Below are 21,672 nucleotides of genomic sequence, written 5' to 3' on the forward strand. Positions count from 1 at the left end.
TGCCAAATTGTAGTCCAAAAGCATTTGGTTTCTTCAAGATTAATATCTTCACTTACTGTAAACCTGTCGCCTTCAAGGTCACGATAGAAGGTCTTCCTATTAAACTCAAACTTTCGGTTTGTGTTCCTAGATGCTATACGATTTTCAGCTATCACTATCTTCTTCTTGTAAATAGCTATTTTCTCAAGAATCGTATCACGCATCTTCTGAATATCACTACTCTTGTTTGAATGAATTCGATTTTCTCTACACATTCTAATCAACTCTTTACTTGCTCTTTCATTTGGGCGGTGGGCATCAATTATTTCCAATTTTCTATTCCTTTTGTTGATCTTGGCTTCGATAGAGCTTTTCCAGACAGATGCCTTTTTTTTCTTTAGCTGTCACCATCTCATACGTCTGTTGGCATGCATACAACACATCATTCATTTCGGCGATCGTGGTTATTTGCTGTTCTACTCGTTCCGATTTTATGATTACATTCATCATTTCGAATATTTCTTGATTTATTTCCTGGCTAAATATTTTCTTAGTTCTTGTTTTTGCCTCTTTCTTCTTACAGTATTCATCAATATTTGTCAATAACGTTCGTTTCACTTTGAGGAACAAGTCTGTGTTCTTCACCATAGATGGCATTTGTATTGCATTATTTTCTTTGAGGTTATCCGTTTCACATGCATTAATATTCTGACTCTTGTGTCTGAATCGATTGTATAAATTCCTGACATCAATTTGACGAGCTCCTTGGTCAAAGCGTTGTTGAAACTCTTTGGTTATTTTCGGCCACCATCCTCGGGGCATCCTGCTAAACCGTGCATCAATCATCTGCTGCAATCTTTCGATCCATTTTACTTTGTCGCATTCTTTAATCTCATTGACTAATGTTACAAATATAAGCTCTTTGTTTTGTACTTCTGCCGTCTCGACCATGTTTGGGTCATCTACCCCCTCTCCCTCACCTTGTTCCACAGCTGTAGATAGGATAATTAGGTCGGTATCTCGCGAGACATCGTTTGATTCTTTCAGTTTATTCGATGATTCGATGCTCGGAGTAACCATTTGATTTTGATCACGCATGATTGTGTTAGTAGATGTTTCCATTTATCACCAGAACATTACGCGAACGACCCACATTAGCACTAGGTGTATAACTGCGCTCTAGTGTTGTTTCCTCACAACTCAAGTGATAGTACCACAAAATTATTGTTCCAATACGCCTTTAGCGGTGATCTTGTGAACTACTTATTAAGTTTCGATGTTGTCTAAGCTTCGAACCTAACTCTTATTCGTTTAGGTTAAGTACCTTCATGCAACCGTAGTTCGTGATTCTTAACGACACTAAACATTTCACACAGACTCACCTTAACGTCCGTTGATCAGCGTTTGCTTCTTACACTCTTCACAACTAATACAGTCTGTATTGTGAAATATTGCTCTTATAAGTACCAATTCACTATCACTCGCAAACGATACGTCCTATCACACAACAACAACAACACCCACTAACTGTGCCTGGTTACCTTGTGTGGCTCCGAAGTGAGTATGGGCCAAATGTAACCCTGCATAAGACACTGGGGTGGAGGAACTCAACCCCAACGCTGTTCTAGGTCTTCCTCTAGGTCAGGGGTTCCCAACCTGGGGGGCACGCCCACCTAGGGGGCGTAGGGCTTTATCAGGGGGGGGCGTGATGTGATTTCCGAATTAATTTTTTTAACTGGAAAATTACAATTTTGTGTAATAAACATTTTTCGAATCTCTCCAAGTGATTGTCGCGCCAACTCAATCGTTCAAAAGCACTGGTAATTGCCTACTGTCGACACAAACCTCTGTGGAGCCGCGAGGTTGGAGGTGAAATAAGAAATTTGCTGTGTTGTGAGGAGCAAAATGAAGCCTGAGAGCAGGTGTGGGAACAAGACCAATCAACGCACGATTAATTGCACACTTTGTGGACCTACTTGCGTGAAAATAAACTATGACCAGACGCGACATGTTTCTAGTCATCAACGATGTAGTAGTTGCTTTCATTTTCCAGTATTAATGTTGCATACTGTACAAGGATTTTCCTCATAAACAAAATATATTACATGAAGGAGGTACTTGTATAAATGTCGGTATTACACTGACTGACAGAGCAAATGCAACACCAAGAAGGAGTGGTCAGAACTTTATGCCAATTGCAGGGTAGACTGACGTCACTGAGGTATGCTCATGATGTGAAATGCGCCGCTGTGCTGCGCACGTAGCGAACGATAAATGGGACACGGCGTTGGCGAATGGCCCACTTCGTACCGTGATTTCTCAGCCGACAGTCATTGTAGAACGTGTTGTCATGTGCCACAGGACACATGTATAGCTAAGAATGCCAGGCCGCCGTCAACGGAGGCATTTCCAGCAGACAGACGACTTTACGAGGGGTATGGTGATCGGGCTGAGAAGGGCAGGTTGGTCGCTTCGTCAAATCGCAGCCGATACCCATAGGGATGTGTCCACGGTGCAGCGCCTGTGGCGAAGATGGTTGGCGCAGGGACATGTGGCATGTGCGAGGGGTCCAGGCGCAGCCCGAGTGACGTCAGCACGCGAGGATCAGCGCATCCGCCGCCAAGCGGTGGCAGCCCCGCACGCCACGTCAACTGCCATTCTTCAGCATGTGCAAGACACCCTGGCTGTTCCAATATCGACCAGAACAATTCCCCGTCGATTGGTTGAAGGAGGCCTGCACTCCCGGCGTCCGCTCAGAAGACTACCATTGACTCCACAGCATAGACGTGCACACCTGGCATGGTGCCGGGCTAGAGCGACTTGGATGAGGGAATGGCGGAACGTCGTGTTCTCCGATGAGTCACGCTTCTGTTCTGTCAGTGATAGTCACCGCAGACGAGTGTGGCGTCGGCGTGGAGAAAGGTCAAATCCGGCAGTAACTGTGGAGCGCCCTACCGCTAGACAACGCGGCATCATGGTTTGGGGCGCTATTGTGTATGATTCCACGTCACCTCTAGTGCGTATTCAAGGCACGTTAAATGCCCACCGCTACGTGCAGCATGTGCTGCGGCCGGTGGCACTCCCGTACCTTCAGGGGCTGCCCAATGCTCTGTTTCAGCAGGATAATGCCCGCCCACACACTGCTCGCATCTCCCAACAGGCTCTACGAGGTGTACAGATGCTTCCGTGGCCAGCGTACTCTCCGGATCTCTCACCAATCGAACACGTGTGGGATCTCATTGGACGCCGTTTGCAAACTCTGCCCCAGCCTCGTACGGACGACCAACTGTGGCAAATGGTTGACAGAGAATGGAGAACCATCCCTCAGGACACCATCCGCACTCTTATTGACTCTGTACCTCGACGTGTTTCTGCGTGCATCGCCGCTCGCGGTGGTCCTACATCCTACTGAGTCGATGCCGTGCGCATTGTGTAACCTGCATATCGGTTTGAAATAAACATCAATTATTCGTTCGTGCCGTCTCTGTTTTTTCCCCAACTTTCATCCCTTTCGAACCACTCCTTCTTGGTGTTGCATTTGCTCTGTCAGTCAGTGTATATCAAATTGATCTAGTGGCGAGAACAACAGGAGATAAGGTAACAATAGTAGGCTAAATTATAATAAATATATTTAATATAAGATGTTAGGCTTTCACGGCTAGCGTGAAATTCTAGGTAGGCCTATTGGTATTTTGGGCTACAACTAATTAATGTTTAACCACAGCAATTAATGAAACAGTGACATTTTCTCACCACAGACCTTAACTGGCAATAAGTTACTACAGTCAAGAGTCGACATTAACTCTGAAGAACAAAGCATATCGGAATTTCAGAAGCAACAAATGGAGTGGGAATTCCTCCTTCCCTCTCACTCTGCGGCATATAGACTCGTTTTGTGGGTAGCTCGTCCTTGAATGCTCTGTTCCCACTCCTACACATTCTTATTCTTCCCTTGCAGTCAAATTGGCGAGAGCTACATAGTATAACTACCCCATCAGAGATGGCAGAGTAATGGCCATGACAACACATCGCCGATAGACCTTCAGTGGCCAGGCCCTTCGACTGTTGATTCTGTGCCTCATATACTTTCGCAGTGGACGTGTTTGTCAAGTTGTTTATTGTGAGTGTTGTGTATGCTTCGCTGTAACTGTGTGAATTGTGTTATTAATATTGTGAGTTAAAAAAATTGATAACGATGTCCAAGGAGAGATGACTACATTAAATATGGCTTCACAGTCGTTGAACGGAACGGAATACAACAGCCTCAATGCGTAATCTGCTACTTTGTTCTGCGTAACGATGCGATGAGGCCTGTGCGTTTGGAGAGACATTTAAACACAAAGCATTCAGGCTTAAAAGACAAACTCACATAATTTTTGCAACTAAGCTCAACTCACTAAAACGTATGAAATTAGATTCATCGGGTACTTTTAACCAAGAAAATGAGAAAGCAGTGGAAGCATCATATGAACTAGCTCCTCTGATTGCCAAAGACAAAAAAGTATATACATTTGGGGAAACATTAATAAAGCCATGAATGTTATTAGCCGTAAATATAGTTTTGGATGAAGGAAGTCGGCAGAAATTGTCTAAAATTTCTCTTTTTGATAACACAGTGAAGTGCAGACTTCAAGAACTGTCAGAAGACATTAAAATGCAAATTTTGGAGGTGAAAGCATCTCCAGTGTTTTCAATTCAGTGTGATGAAACAACCGATGTGGCCCGTTGTGTCAACTGATTGTATATCGTCGATTTGTCGACAATGGAATTTTAAGAGAAGAAATGTTCTTCTACCAATGTTTGAAAACCACTTCGAAAGCTTGTGATGTGTTTTATACCATCGATAGTTTTTTCCAAGAACGTGGACTTTCCTGGCAAAATGCAGTGGGTGTATGTACGGATGGTGCACCTGCTATGATTGGGTCACGTTCTGGGTTTCTCAAATTGGCGAAAGATAAAAACCCAAACATCATGGGAACCCACTGTATAATTCACAGGCAGGCTTTGGCGGCCAAAACCTTGCCCCAAGATTTTAATAACACTCTAAAAGTCGCTATAAGAATTGTGAACTCTGTGAAGAAACGTTCTTTACAGACAAGATTGTTTGAAGCCCTTTGTGTTGACCTTCAAGCCGATAACAAAACTCTCCTTTTTGCTGGCTATCAAAAGGGAACATGCTGGCTCGGCTGTTTGAATTAAAGTCTGAAGTTGAATTTTTCTTCTTGGTGGAGGTAAGAACGATCTGTATGAAGTGTTTACTGATGCCAATTTTATCGTCTCATTGGCATATCTTTGCGATTTTTTGAAGCTTTGAACAGTTCGAACTTAAAGCTCCAAGGCAAAAACTCCAATATTATGCTTGCTTATGATGCCATCAGAGTTTTCCTGGAAAAAATACAGTTATGGAAACGCCGGCTTCAGTTGAACAACTTCTCATCCTTTCACCACCTCCAATGAAATTTTGCCGGAAAATGAACGTGATCGTAATAAACTTAAGGTGCAAATTCAGTCACATTTGGATTCCCTGGCACAATAATTCAATTTCTACTTTCCTGATACCTCGTCAGATGAATGGTCCTGGATGTTAACAAGAAATCCGTTTGCCATTGATATTGAAGCATTGCCAGCACAACTTCAAGAAGAGCCACAGATTTGAAGTGTGATTCAAAGCTAAAAGATGATTACTAAATATTAGGACTGGCCGACGTTTGGGTAAACTGTCTTGCAGTGTATCCTGAAATGGCCAAAGAAGCACTGCGTGCCATTGTTCCATTTTCAACGACATATTTATGCGAGACAGGATTTTCAACGCTGAGTGTCATAAAAACAAAGCAACGCTGTCGGCTAGATGTTGCAAGTGATCTCCTCTGTGCTCTGTCAAATATCAAAACAAACATACCGAATCTTCGCAAGAGAAACCAGTGTCAACCCTTTCACTGACATTTGTTGACTAATTTAAGGATTTATTGTAAAAGTGTGTTCTTTGTATTATGCTAAAATTAAGTTAGTACGTCATAGATTTAAAGCGCGTACTTCATATTATTTTTTCGTAAATAATTGAATAACGGAATAATTCATTACGTAGTGTCATTAGGTTAGGTCTATATCCTCCAGGTCAGTTTATCGGAGAGGTTATAGAAATGACGGGGGAGGGGGGGGGGGCGCAATGACCACCCGTACCTGAAAAGGGGGGCGTCAGCTGGAAAAGGTTGGGAACCACTGCTCTAGGTATTCTCAAGACCGGCAACAGGGGGAGGCACAGGGGGCAAATGCTAAGGAGCCCGGGCCCACACACAAAAAAAAATAGACGTTTGAAGTTTAAATAAATTTAAATGCCAATAAGAATACAAAATGTTGTTTAAAAAGTGAAAAAACAAATCAAGGTAAAAGCGTGTCAGTGTGCAGCAGAGAAATATTACGTTAGCATTGTTGTTGTTGTTGTTGTTGTTATGGTCATCGAAGGTTGTAGCATAGGTGATGGGGATGATAGAGCGAGCATGGTGTAATTAACCAGGTGTCGCACTCCCAGCATTCCGGAGTGACTAGACAATCAGCACCTTGTACCTAAATCTCAAAACACGAGGTAGCAAAAAATGACGGCATATGCTATTAGATCTTTATATCGTTACATGGAAAGTGTTACACATATTTTATTTACTAATTTATATCGTCTTTATTTAATTTGTCGCCGGTGGTGAGTTCACAGTCGGTGGAATCATTTAATTCTTGACTTGTCATGAAACCATCATTGAAATAAACTAAGGAACTGACATTTTTGAAGTATTCAAATTAAATTTTTTTTTGTTGCTGTAAATTTATGTAATTTTTTTTTTTTTTTTTGTGAAATTTGTGGATTTACAGAATTTTCAGGACTTACAGGAAGAACTGTTGATATTTAATAATCATTATGAGTGTTGGAAGACATTGATATTGGAGATCTCCAGTAATATGTATGTTGTAACCCATTTTTTGTATCACCGTGTAGTTACCACATGGAGGCTTCGATCACGAAATCGCTGAGTTTCTCAATCGAAACCTCATAATATATTTCCCACATTAACCATATATGGTGCCGTAATGCTATTGATGAAAATAATGCTAAATTGTATTGGTGAAACTTCGGGTCGAAACAGGTAGCTTCCCTGATTGGCTGTTTGAGTATTTCCCAATTTCCGGTCTTTGGCTACTCGGTAGTAGCAAGGCTCTGTACAGCGTCTTTGGTTTTCGTACATCTTAACGATCAGACACACCTTGTAAGGTGGTACGCTCAGCGGCTTCAGCCATCCCGGGGTAAGCATGTTTTCTTTTCTCAAGTGTTAAATTAAAATGTAAATTCATTTGTTCAGAGTTTACCTTAGACCCTGGTTTTCACCGTTTGGTTTTGTAATGTCTTAGTTCGTCAGCTAGGCATATCCTTTGTTTTGGAGGCAATTCCTTTTTATTAACCTTTTGTGTAAATGTAAATTTTAATTTTCCTTCCAAGTTGCCTCCAGTAATTCCGCGTCAATTTAGTATACACCTGTTGAGCTATGCGTCCCTCACTGATGTGTATTAGGAGAGGACTGCCCCTCTATAGGCCTCTGCACTAAATTTAATTTACGTTGTTTTCTTTCCTTGTAACATTTTTCGATTTGCCTTGTACGATGTTTGTAATTACGTCATATTCCCTGTTAAATTCTCCTCGTAAATTTCAATGTCGAAGTTATGCTCACCTATTTAAATGTAATTGTAATATTGTGTAGATATTCACTTTTCTGAAGAACCATGGATAGGAACCTCGTGGTTCGATTTAACCGTTTTATTAATTGATGATGTTATCCTTTTAATTGATGCTTTTATACCTTGTTAAAATTCAATGTGTTGAGTAAATTAGACTAAAGGGTAATGCTCTCACGTTTCTTTCCCTACAACGTCACGTTAGATCTCGTCCTCTGTAGGGTTTCCCGGCCTGCTTTCCATATATCCTTTCTCTAGTTGTCATGTTGATAACCCTGCGTAGCCGCATGTGTGTTGTTGAAATTTAACTTGTTTTTCCTGGTGTATCATCGGCTGACGTTATTCTTTCAGGTTTGTTATTTTGGATTATTAAATCATTTTGTGTTTTATATGTAACTTATATTATGTGCACTTCTTCTGCATAAGGGGGGATTACATAATTTATGTAATTGTATTTTAATAATGCATGTTATTGTATTATAATAATTTATATCAATGTGTTTTAATAATAAATTAATATAGGCTACCCTAAAAAGGCAAAAAATATTTAAATATTTTAAAAAATGGTATTAGTAGACTCCTAAAAATATTTTTGAAATTGTATTGTATTGTATTGTATTGTATTGTCTGCAGTTGCGTACAGATAGGAAACGGTAATTCTGATTGGTTCCAAACCACTAAAGGAGTGCAACAAGGCAGTACCCTTCCACCCTTACTTTTTATCACTGTCATGGATGAAGTCATGAAAGAAATTAAGCAGAAGAACAATATGGACATGCATTTGCATTTGCAGATGATGTAGTAATTTGGGGAAATACAGAGAAGGTAGTCCAAGAGAGGCTGAACACCTGGAATGAACATCTGAAAGCACACGGATTAACAATAAATAAATCGAAAACTGTTACTATGTCTGTCAACAGGCAGAAGAAGAAAGGAAAAATAATGCTGGAAGGTACACAGCTAGAAACAGTAGACCAATATAAATATCTTGGGTGCATCATTTCAAGTGATTACAGAATACAGCATGAGATTAACAACCGCATTCAAAAATCAGCTCAGTTTTACCATCAAGTTCGGAACCTCCTCTGGAACGAACAAGTTCCCTTAAGATCAAAGCAGATTCTATTCCAATCATACTTCACCCCCATACTAACATATGGCCTAGAAATGTGCACAACAACCCAACAAGTGGATTGCAAACTACAAGCCGCAGAAATGAAGTTCCTACGTACTATGGTACAGAAGACAAAGAGGAACAGGGTAAGGAATGAAAGAATACGGGAGGAAGCTGGTGTGTACCCATCCCTGAATGAAAAAGTGACAAGGGCCCGTTTGAAATGGTTTGGCCATGTCAAACGATTGGACGATGGAAGGACAGCAAAACAATGGCTACACACAGTCGTGGCCGGAAAATGACCGGTAGGAAGACCTAGAAAGAGATGGCTGGACCAAGTGAAAGAGGACATAGGAACAAGAGGAGTCAGCTGGGATGTCGTCTTGAGAGAAGAGTGGTACGTGGACAGTCAGAAGTGGAGAGTGCTCGTAAACCGCACCCGGGCAACTGGAGTGGAAAACTGATGATGATGATTGTCTGTAAGAGCTCTAATAGCAAAGAATATTCTGGGAAAGTTTTAAAATATTCTGAGAAGACAGCATATGCTACATATTCTCAGGTCATTTACCAAATATTCAAATATTCTGAACTTTATTCATGTTGACAATATATTAAATTGAATTAAACTATTTCGTATTTAAATTATGTTTTCCCCTCTATTTGAATGTTTCAAACCTTTAATGCATTACAATCTGGTTTTGTTTAATTTTGTTTAGAATATATGTTGTTAAGTGAGAGGGGTGGGGTGGAATGTTAACAGAAAGATCATGTAAAATATAGTGTGCAATTTTTCCACAGTATGACAACCAAATGATGGCATAATACGTACGAAATTCTTCCTATGTTCACCAAGGTCATAAAATAACACATTTCTCTATTTCAATTTCCAAATTTGGAATTGAATGATTATGGGGATACTTGCATGGGGAATTACTAAATAAACTGATAGAAAAGAATGTAAAACAATAATGCAACTTCAAATGCTGCACGCTCACCTGATTGGCCAGAGTTAAGACATGCATATTCCCTGTGATATTGATGTGGAGAACATGAAACCCATTTTGTTTACAGATATCATATGCAACACCAACAAAACTAGTAGATCCAGTCTTTGGCACACGATTGTATATAACTACCATTTCTCTGGAATCAACAACAGGAGCTCTGTTGTCTACAAGTCTTCGATGTTCAAGTTCGCGCAGTTGAATACGTGCAACGGCAAGCTCTGAAATCAAAGGAGTGAAGAGAATACCATAAGTGACAGGGCAGAATATGACAAAATTACTTATGTGTTTAATACAGGGTGATTCTAAAATATTTTTACAAACTTTGGGGATGGGTTCCTTACACCAAAACAAGAAAAAATTTCACATAAACATATGTCCCTGAACCATTCGTTTTCGTGTCATTGATTTATTAATGAAAATGTATGTTATGTTCAACAACTTTCCAGGTCAACCAAACAACTGCATTTATCTATGCACTCATTCATAGAAGGCTTTGACTCGTATCCTACGTAGATGGCGATGTGTTTACTTTTTTCATTCGTGTACATGTAGTGAGTCACTGAAAGTGTAGCTATTAGTTTGTCTTTAATGTTTCAATTGTGTACATGTTATAGTCAACGTGTTTCTTTCAACCATGTCAGGGTATTCATTTCGTGAGCAGGCAGACATGATTTTTTTGTACAGCCACGCGAATAGAAATGGACGCAAGGCTGCACAGCTGTATCAGAGGTCGTTTCCAGACCGAAGACAGCCAAGTCATCAAACCTTTACTGGTGTTTATCATCGCGTTGCTGAGGCAGAATCTGTAGCACCACAGACAGTTGATCGAGGAAGACCAAGAGTTGCTCGTACACCTGACCAGAAAGAACACTTTCTCCAGTTTGTCGAAGAAGATCCAGGTATTAGCATAAGGCAAAGTGGCCACGGTATGTGGCACATCTCAAAGTACAGCATGGAGAATACTTCATGAGCAGCTCCTGTATCCATATAATTTTCAACGTGTACAGGACCTTTCGCCCGCCGATCATTCTACACGGGAGAACTTTTCTCTATGGTTTCTTGCAAAAATTGCCAATCTGTTGTTTGTCTCTTCAGTTTTGCTTACAGATGACGCAACATTTGGAAGAGATGGAATAACCAACTTCTACAAGAACACACATGGGCAGTTCTTAATCCTCGTACTACAGTTCAGGCTAGACATCAGCATCAGTTTAGGATTAATGTGTGGGCTGGAACTGTACGCGACACGTTCTTCCAGCACACTTTACAGACGTTGTCTACAGAACTCTCTCTCAGACTTGTTAGAAGATGTGCCCCTGAAAATATGAAGAAACATGTGATTTATGCATGATGGGGCTCCAGAACATTTTAGTCTCATTGTTCAAGATGCACTAGCTGGTATCTACCATGACAAGATGAATAGGTAGAGGAGGACCAGTTGCATGGCCTGCACGTTCCCCCCGACCTCAATCCTTTGGATTTTTATCTCTGGGGGCACCTTAAGTGATTGTTTTATGCAGCAGACAACCCGGATGAAGAAACTCTTCTTCGACATGTCATGGAAGGTTGCGAAACCATTCGACACCGTCATGGAGTATTTGAAAAGGTGCGACAGCCCACGATTCGAAGAGTGCATGCATGTCTAGACGCAAGAGGAGGATATTTCAAGCATTTGATGAGAGTTTGTGTGTTAAACACTTCCTATCAGGCTGACAATGTCAAAAACAGATTAATGTGTCACTTTAAAATTTTCCTTCTAACATTTTGAATTTTAATAAATCGAAAATGAAGGATTCTGGGATATATGTTCATATGAAATTTTTTTTCTTGTTTTTGTGTAAGGAACCCATCACCAAAGTTTGTAAAAATATTTTTGAATCACCCTGTATAATCACTCTATGATACTGTACTGAAAAACAACAAAATGAATAAATGAATCCTTAATATTTAAAACTTTCTCAGGAGAATAGCTTCTCTTAAAAAATTGAAAGCAGGATCATAATCTAAATATCTTGCTTTCTGAACAGGTGCATTAACCTTTACCATTATGACAGTCAACACATGCATATTACTATAACTTTTTTAAAGAATACTACGTGAATTTATAAACTTTATTCCATTTTTCTGTAGAGTTGGGTGACAGGGATTGTTGCTTTAAAGCGTAAAACAGCAGTGGTGTATAGTGAAGGCTACCAAGGCTGTCAGCGAAGCCCAAACCTCAAATGAGAATTATGGAAATCTAAATCATATTACAATGTAAGCGTCTGACACATTGTTCCATTTACAAAATTTGAAAGCAATGAGAAATAATGTCACTCATATTTCTGAGTGGAAGGCATTGGAAATTGATATTACAGCCAAGGTGCTGCATCCCTCTCCCCTCGACACACTCGTGCAGTGCGCTGCTGAATGACGGATAGGTGCGGGGATCAAGGGGATAGGTGGGCAATGCTTCACTTCGTCAGTTCGCCACTCTTCCTGCCACTGCTAAGGAGGGAGAAAGCTCAATGACTCAAAGTTCTCCAGAAGACTCAGAACAGACCCCATTGATCCATGTACTACCATGTCACGAGTTTGCTGTTGCATGTACAAGACATCTTACTGATTGTTTATAGTTGCGAAAATTATTTGTGTATTTCAGCAGTATTACCATTCTCAGAACAATTTTAGTTTATTTGAAGTGAATGTGACTGACCGGTGGGGTTACTTTTGTAAAATGGCTGGACCATATAAAATAAGTACTGGATAAACCATTCTCGCAACTGAAGTATGCAGATAAATTGCTGATAGTTTAAAATGGTCAGCCTACCTTACATCTTCCTTGGAATCAACCTCGTACTTTAACTTCCCTGGCATGGAAAGGCTTGGTAGTGACCCAATGAGGATGAAATGAATGACGAAGACGTCATAAACACCCAATCCCCAAGTCAGGGGAATTAAGAGTACAAGGAGGTTGACCCCTAGAATTGAACTGGGGCCATCGGACCAAAGGCAAGCATTCTATCCATTTAGCCACAAAGCCGGGCTGTAATTTGCTAAACACTAGGCAACCATTTCCACGGATCATGCGATGAGTATTGGCAGTGACAGAGGCCAGGACAGTGGCTTGTGAAACAGGCTTGACAACACAGTAGGCTACTCTGGTGGCTCAAACCGCTTAAAACTTGACATTCACTGAACCAGTTGTCGAAAAAATGAGGGGGGGACATAAGTCTAGCGGTAGCCCACGTCTTGATCCCAGCATACGCCACTGTAAAACAGCAAGTCCCTTGTGTTGATCCCATACAGATGTGGATTTGAGTGTGCCAAACACCTGGAGATCAACTTTTCCTGTGTGTGTGCTTTTGTTTGGAGGACATTAGAATATGTTCCCCAACTAGTGCCACTGAGTTTGTGAAGGATGTTGTTACGTGTTTTAACCTTTGCTGCTGTTCTTTAGAGGTGTTCTTTATACGTCAAAGAGCAATCCAGCACAATACCCAAGCATTTTGGATTAGCACAGTATTTTAGTTGCTAGCCTCTAAATTGAACTTGTGGAATGTAATGGGCTCTTCTGTTGTCTAGATGAAAGGTACTAATCACTGTTTTGCTTACATTGGGTTTCAATAGCCAGGCGTTGAAGTATCTATCCATTTTTAGGAGATCTTGTGTGAGAATGGCTTCAGCGGTCTCAAAGTCTGCAGACTGTGCTGTTAGGGCTATGTCATCACTTATCAGCATATATAAACTTTCGGCGCGCAGCAGATGGAAGATCTGCCGTGTAGAGATTGAAGAAAAGTGGAGCAAGAACAGAACCCTGCGGCAATTCATCATTTAATCTGTAGGATCTGCTTATGTTTCCATTGAGATCTACTTGAATTAGGCAATTGCTTAGCATGTTGTTGATCAAGGAAGCTAGGGTCTTGCAAGGGATAATTTTCAGGAACTTCAGGATCATCTCTTTTCACCAGACTGTATCATAGCTGACGATAAGTCCTCAAACACAGCAACCACACTACTCAAATGGCTGCTAGTATTAACTAACATCCATCTTCCTCACCTTCGAAGGCTAACTGCTCTGAAGAAGGAATGGTTAAAATGTACTGCAAATACACTCTTGCCGATTCATCAGGACTGCAACCCTCAGAAGCATGGAAGATTAAAATCTCTACATCCATCATGGCAACTAGGAAAGAGGCTGGTTGAATCACAGTACAGCATGAATGATGCCCAGAGGGAAGAGTGGGCTACTTCAAACCCTGACCAACCAGGGTTGATATCTGACCCCTGTGGGAAAGCTGCTGGGTTCAACTTGCCAAGAAGAATCTGGGCTCCGTTGAACAGAGTGCGGACCTGTCTTGGAAGATGCAACTTCTGGCTCCACAAGTGGGGATAAATTTCCAGCCCTCACTGCGACTACGGTGACGCGGCTCAGAAAGTCCACCCTGTTGTAATGATGTCCCCACTTCAGAGCTTCCAGGGAGGATACCACGAACTTCATGCAGCAAGTGAAGAAGCAGTGAATTGGTTAAATTCCGTGGACATTAAATTACAAGTTATATTACCATCCATTGATCCTTTGTCCGATTGTTGTTCTATCTGCTTTAAGTGTATATAGTTTTATTTATATATATATAGTTTCACTGTACCCTCTATATGCCATACGAAATAAATAAATCTCATACAGATCTTCAAGGTCATTTTGTAGATGATGATATAAACATTGTATACTTCCTGAGAGTGGCCTTTGGCCGACTATCACACAGAGTCTTCCAGAATAAAAACCTTACAATTCACACAAAACTAATAGTGTGCCAAGCTATAGTATCTCTATACTTCTCTATGGCTGTGAAACGTGGACCTTATACCACTCTGACAAAAAAAATCTGGAGCGCTTTCACCAGCAAAAACTACGCTCCATCATGAACATCAAGTGGGAAAACTACGTCTCTAATGTTGAAGTTCTCGAGAAAGCATGTGCTAAGAATGTAGAAGCATTGGTCATTGGCCATCGCCTCAGATGGGAAGGACATGTGCGCCGTATGAATGACACCAGACGCCAATCCTCTATGGTGAACTTGGCTCCGGTTCAAGACCACCGGGGGGGTGTGCCCCCCTCGCGATGTTTCAAAGACCAACTGAAACAAACCTTAAAGATGGCAGAAATAAACCCACAAACCTGGGAAACACTTGCCAAGGACCGTTTACTTTAGCAACATAGCGTCTGTGCCTCAGTTCAACACTTCGAACAAGAATGCCGCAGACATGAAGATATTAAGCGACAGGAATGCAAACTTCGCCAAACCCAGCCAAGATCACCCCCGTCCCTCAGCTGTGCAATGTGTGGACATATGTTCTACACAAGAATTGGCCTGTACAGTACCGGAAGTTTAGACACAAACTGCTGTGAATTGAAGTGAGCTACTAGCCAAGAAATCTGTAAACTCAGAAATGAGTAACTGCCGATGACAATGGCTTCCTGAGTGTATTAATATTATGTCTGATAATTATGTGCCATGTTAACGACTGTTCTTTTGTTTGCATTCATTGTTAAGATCTAGAGCCAGCCAGGAAACAACCATAGCATTGAGAAAAGATTAAATGCAGTATTTTCCAGAAGTTGAAATGGATATCCATAGAAATTCAAACAAATAACGCATAGCAGAACCTATTTACCTCCTGAGCAGATCGGTGTCCTGCATACTTGACAAGGGTTTAATCATACTGTATGAGTGCGCAAATACTTTATGAAAATATACATTCATATAGTACAGTACAATAAGGTTCATTTTCCTTTACATACTGGCATCACTTAAGGAAAATAATGGATAGGAAGAGCATTGTGGAATATGAGGTATTGCTCACACAGCGACAATATTTAGAATTCAATTTTCTGCAAAAACGGTTAATAAGTAAACTCTTCCTAACTCGAGCAGTTTTCTAGGATTTAATTTATTTACTGTATGGCTTTTAGTGTTGGGGTGTCCGAGAACATGTTCAGCTTGTCTGGTGTAGGTCTATTTGACAAAAAGAGCGACCTGCGTGTCTAGATATGGGATGATGATGATGATGATGAGGTGAGGAGAGTGCCTACTCCTGTTGAATAACACCGAGAGGTCTGCCCAAAGCTTTACATCCCCATCCGATGTACAGATCACCATTAACAGTGCCATATGCCCTCAGTCCATATGAGCACAGCAGAGAGGTTTGGAATTGAATTCAGACATTAGGCACTCAATCTAGTGATTAGAAACTGTATGCCACCACCTTTCCTGCCAGGGTCATAAGTTTGATTATGCCCACCTTCATGATGTTGGCAACTGGTCGCCCATATTTCAGTTGTCCCAGAACCCCAAAGAACTGCATGTCGCAAGCAGGGTACACCCTAACCTTTTCCAAGGAAAGTTCAGAAGTACCATATCATATATATATGCTATTATTACGGTGGGCTCGCCACTCCCAGAGGCATTTTATACCTACTGCCAGGCGTAACTTTAGGCCGCTCTTCTGGAGTACAGACACCTTTTGCAACCACTTCACTAAAGTACAGACGCTGATGACAGGAAAAAGTCCTTCCGTTTTATCCACCATTGGGGCTGGAGTCCTCTTCCATCACCTAAATCATTGACCATGTTATTTTTTGTGAATTTATGAGCCATTGCCTATACACAAAGGTTTCACCTGGCCTCCAAAAGGGAGGGTTCCTCCACTCCTCCGCTCATAACTGTTGGTCCCCCTCTTTGGATGTCAAGTTTGGTAGTGGTCGCTTGACCCTTGGCCAGACAGTCACTGGTAGTACCATCTACTGTCGCATACAGTAACAGGATGATCCTGACCAGACATACGTTATTAGTTTTACGTCCCACTAACTATTACTTTTCACGTTTTTGGAGATACTGAGGTGCTGGAGTTGTATTATTGATGGGAGTTCTTTCATGAGTAGATAAATCTATCAACATGAGGCTGGTGCATCTGAGCACTTTCTCATACCATCAGACTAAGCAAGGAACCTGCCAAATTGGGTACAGAAGGTCAGCACTTCAATGCCACTCAGACCAGCTTCACAGGATTTGTTTGATATTAAGAACTCTATACTTTCTTGACATCAAGAGAAGTTATTGTTTCAAGTTTGAAGTTAACTAATTATTTGCCTTTTAGTAGAACTTCCAACTATTAAGTACTTGTCACATTATTTGTAAAATTATTAAATTCAACAATTTTTGTAAGTTATAACTTCTTCAAAGACTATGTTGGATACATCACTACTGTATCTACGGTATACGTGAAGAAGGAGGATCAAATACAAACAAGAACTTGAATGTACCACTGCTGTTAGTAATAATTCTGAGGCGGGGCTTTGGCAGGATGTTGGTGGGGGTGTCTGGAGAAGGAGTATGCATGCGCAAACGACGGTGGAGAGCTTGGCTGCTTCGGTACGCCACGAGTGAGCAAGAGGTGCACATATCTGTTGCGCAACGCATTATCAAATTTCTCGCAAAAGAGGGCAGTAAACCTTCCAAAATTTTGAGATGGCTCCGTGCATAATTCGGGGAAGAAACACTTTTGCAGATTCGAGTGAATGAGTGAGCAAAAAGTTGTGGCAGGAAGAGAAGCTGTGGAAAATTAACCTCATGAAAGGAGACTGCGGACAAGCATCACTGCAGACTACATTGTTGTCATTCATGACATTGGTGAAGATTGGTAAATACAAATTTTGCAAATTGTTCTAGCCGTAGGAATAAGTTACGGAAGTGTTCAAATCATCATCCGAGATGAACTACATTTCAGAGAATCGTCGCCTCAACCAGGAACAAAAAACTTTACGCCAGGAATTTTGTCAGAGACAGGAGGAAGGAGAGGATTTTTTGTATCATATTGTGACTTGTGATGAAACTTGCCTGCATCATTACACCCCAGAGTCAAAGCAAGCAAGCATGGAGTGGCGGCAAAGAGACGAAGCAGGTCCGGTCAAGTCCAAAACACGCCTATCTGCTGGACGTTTTCTGGGACTCTGCGGGTGTTCTGCTGGTGGATTTTCTTCACGAACAAGGAACAATTAATGCAACCTATTACTGATGTCTTTTGGATAAAGCAAAAGCTGCGCATCGCAACAAGCAACGCCGGCAACCAATCCGTAACATCATTCTTCTCCATGACAATGCAAGGCCATATACTGCCGCTTTAACGCAGGGAAAATGAAGGAAATTCATTGGACACCTCTGAAACACCCTCCATACAGTCCAGATTTATCGCCCTGCGAATACCATTTGTTTGGACCACTCAAACAAGACCTAGGAGGACAGAGGTTCGATAATGATGCAAGTGTAGAAGAGTTTGTGCGCAACTGGCTCCGCACAGGTCCCTCTTCTTTTCATCAGGAGGGCATCAAAAACTTACCAATCTGATGGAGAAAATATGTACTGAAGGCAGGACATTATGTAGAAAAGTGATGTGTATTTTTTTTGGTTGATGTAATAAATTTTAAAAAAATAATTCCTGTATATATTTGATCTGCCCTCGTACATTATTGCCCATCTCAATATCATATTATTTTCTATGTAACCTCCTTTCCTCGCAGCAGATACAGCCCATTAAGAGCCTTGGCTTGCCAAGACAACTGCTGTCCAGCCAGATGGTCAGTAAATTTCTCAATGTCAAATGGTCAGCATGATGACATCTTCATCCGTATTACTTAGCTTTCCTGACCAGGTCATCTGCCTTTCATATCACTACTCAGTTTGTTACACGAGGCTGAGTGAAACCTTTCCAGCCCTAAATCCAGAAGTAGATGGAAATCAGGCTCGGGTCCTCTGGGTAAGAGGCAGGAACACTACCACTACATGACGAGGCTGACAATTTTCACACAGCCTCCATCTTACTTATTGTCTTTAAACACTTATAATATTAAAAATGAAATCTACCTAGTTTTTTAAAATATCTTAATGTAAATGTTGACTACTGAAATAGGCCTACGAGACATTATAATCTGGCATTTGTAGTCAAAAGGGGGCTTTTCTCTGCTTGGTGCTTTGATGGGCACTATTTTGGCTGTTGACTTGCAGAATACCCAGAATGCTAAACCAAGGCCAAGATGAAATTTCTTGTTGGTGCCAAAGACTCCAAGATGACAAGTTAGATTGTGTTCCATCAGAAACCACTGTTACTGACAGTTGAAAGGTAGGTCTGGGTTTCCGGGACACCACTGTAGAAGACAGAAATTAGGTTAAACTTTATAGGGATCATAGTTGAAGACAAAATTACTCATAGTGACTGGCTACGTTCTGGTACAATGAAAAACATCATACATGACAAAAATCACCAACAAGTATTTAATTTGCTAATCTGTTTCTCCCCCACCTACACTCTCATACTTGTTTTGCCATGCCATACTAAATGGGAGCAGATGGTTACACAGGGATATACGTGAGTGAGGGGAGAATGAAAGCTTCCAGTAAATCATGCAGCTCCTCCTCCTTCTGGCCTTTTCCCAGTTATACTTGGGGTCGGCACTTTGTTAAGATTTAGTCTAGTTTTAGCTGGATGTCTTTCATGATGCCAACCCTATTAATATGTGGAGGGATGTATTCACTATTGCATGTTTTATTGTAGTGTATGTGTATTAGGACAAACACAAAAACCCAGCTCCCGAACTAGAGGAATTAACCCAAGTTAAAATCCCAGACCCGGCCGGGAATCGAACTTAGGGTCGTAGTATTTAATTACTTCCAAAGTACGAAACCCCGCCTGAAACCGAAATGGTATTCATTCTTATGCTCTGAGAAGTTTTAGAAACCTGGAATCTCCAATAAAATGCTGGCAAGAGACAGTAATATCACAGTATATCACTTCACACTGAATAACTTCTTACAATACACAACACTTACCTAACTGTTTCTTGCTTTCTTCAAGACGCATTACTTGCAGCTCAAACAATACAATAAATACAACAAACCCCACCACAGTGGCAAATATCCATAATCGTGGCAACATAGTTCTGTGAAACATGTCACTTGAATCTTCTGGCGCATAAAATACAGAATTACTACCAAAATATGAATATATAACGAGACTCCGGCGTAATAGCTTTGCTACATAAAACGTAAATAACATAAACTCCCTACTGAACAAAGGTTATGGTTGTCACACTACTGTCAGAGTAGTTCTCGTCTACAACTGCAAACAATAAATTGGGAATTACTCGACAAAGAATAATAGTTGATTGAATATCGAAATGCGGCTGTAACTGCACAAACTAGTGCCATTTTAAGAGCGACATTTAAAAATTAGCAAACCGTTCGTAATATAAATATGAAGATTACTTCGGTGACATGATCCTGTATGCAAAGAGGACTGTATGTTGATGTTTACTCAGGGTTGCCACCGGGCAAAAAAATTTCGTACTAAATTTTCCCCTAAAAAGGTACTAGATTATGGAAAAAGTACTAAATCATTTATTTACAATGGAATAGGTTTATTCATAAAGGCAGTAAGTTATAGAAAGCAAAGTATACCTATTATAAACTCACATTTATTAAATAAGAACAGAACTTATCGGTTTTGATCTTCATATTTTGACCTTCTCTTAATCCTTGGAAAACATTGCCGAAGCAATGAACTGTTTTGAAATGTGAAAATTATGGGCAGACGAATGTTTTAGTTCCTCCTTTGTCAGAAGGAGCCCAATCAACATACAGAATTTGAGTTTGTTTCTCAATTTAGTCTTACTGGTAGTAACAGCAGAAAAAAATACCCGTTCTGTTGCAGCAGAAGAATGTAGTAAACAGAAAACTGCCTTCATAAAATTCGTTAAATTTGGAAAGGTGTAGTCGCCTACAGGAATTTTAATTTCAAAATCGCCGGGGGAGTTGGCTGTGCGGTTAGAGGCGCGCAGCTGCGAGCTTGCATCTGGGAGATAGTGGGTTCCAACCCCATTGTTGGCAGCCCTGAAGACAGCTTTCCGTAGTTTCCCATTTTCACACCAGGCTGAAAAGCTTTTAAGTTTCTGTGGACTTAGCTAACCACTATTTCCTATCTATCTTCATTAACACTTTCTGTAATTACAATAGGGAAATATATAGCTAATGGGATTATACTTATGAAACTGCGATTTCATTACTAATTTACCAGGTTTGCCATGGACAGATTTCTTAAAACAGGATCACGAAAATCCACCGTCTTAAAAATCTGATCACAAACTTCAAGATGGCTCTGAAACTTCTTATCAATTTCTTTCTTGTTATTTTGCTGCAGCAGAAGAGTTTATACTCTACTTCCGTAAAAGGTACTAGATACCCATAAAAAGAACTACCATGCTAAAAATGATCATAAAGTACTAGATCTAGTACTAAACCACTAAAGTTGGCAACCCTGTGTTTACTCCCGGTTTGCGATTTAGGTTTAATCCAGTGATGCCAACCATTTGATAAATTCACATACAGCGGTAAGTTAAACTTGTTTAACCACCCGTTCGTTCAACCATGGTGCGCACTTCTAGCATAATGTGATAATTTTAACCACGCAAATTCTGTGAGTTTCACTATGATAACAAAAGAAAGAACAAACATCTTGTCAAGAGCGGCGGTACCTTTCATTTCTTATAAATTACCCCAATTTAATTCTTAACTTACCACAGTTGTCCCCGGAAATCGAATTTATTTAGATAAATACAGGCCTTGAAAATTAGTTTATCAAGATACCGCTGTTCAGCCCAAAGGCCTGCAGATTACGAGGTGACGCATGATCAGCGCGACGTATCCTTTCGGCCGTTATTCTTGGCTTTCTAGACCGCGGCCGCTATCTCACCGTCTAATAGCTCCTCAGTTATTGTTTTCACATAGTGACTTTATCTCAAACCAATCCCCTTATCTAGACAAAAAT

General features: G+C 40.8%; 1 protein-coding gene across 1 annotated transcript in view; it reads right to left on the bottom strand.

Moving 5' to 3' along the window:
* Hs2st (Heparan sulfate 2-O-sulfotransferase) overlaps positions 1–20,011 on the bottom strand; it is a 111,664-nt gene extending 91,653 nt beyond the window's left edge. Inside the window, exons 1-2 of the mRNA XM_067146188.2 lie at positions 19,680–20,011; positions 9,805–10,034 (exon numbers count right to left, since the gene is read on the bottom strand). Coding sequence (XP_067002289.2) covers positions 9,805–10,034; positions 19,680–19,905 — 456 coding nt within the window. The 5' untranslated portion in view covers positions 19,906–20,011. The remainder of the gene's footprint in view (positions 1–9,804; positions 10,035–19,679) is intronic.
* Positions 20,012–21,672: the final 1,661 nt, after the last annotated feature.

This window comes from Anabrus simplex, chromosome 4, assembly GCF_040414725.1.
Source record: "Anabrus simplex isolate iqAnaSimp1 chromosome 4, ASM4041472v1, whole genome shotgun sequence".
Taxonomy (NCBI): domain Eukaryota; kingdom Metazoa; phylum Arthropoda; class Insecta; order Orthoptera; family Tettigoniidae; genus Anabrus; species Anabrus simplex.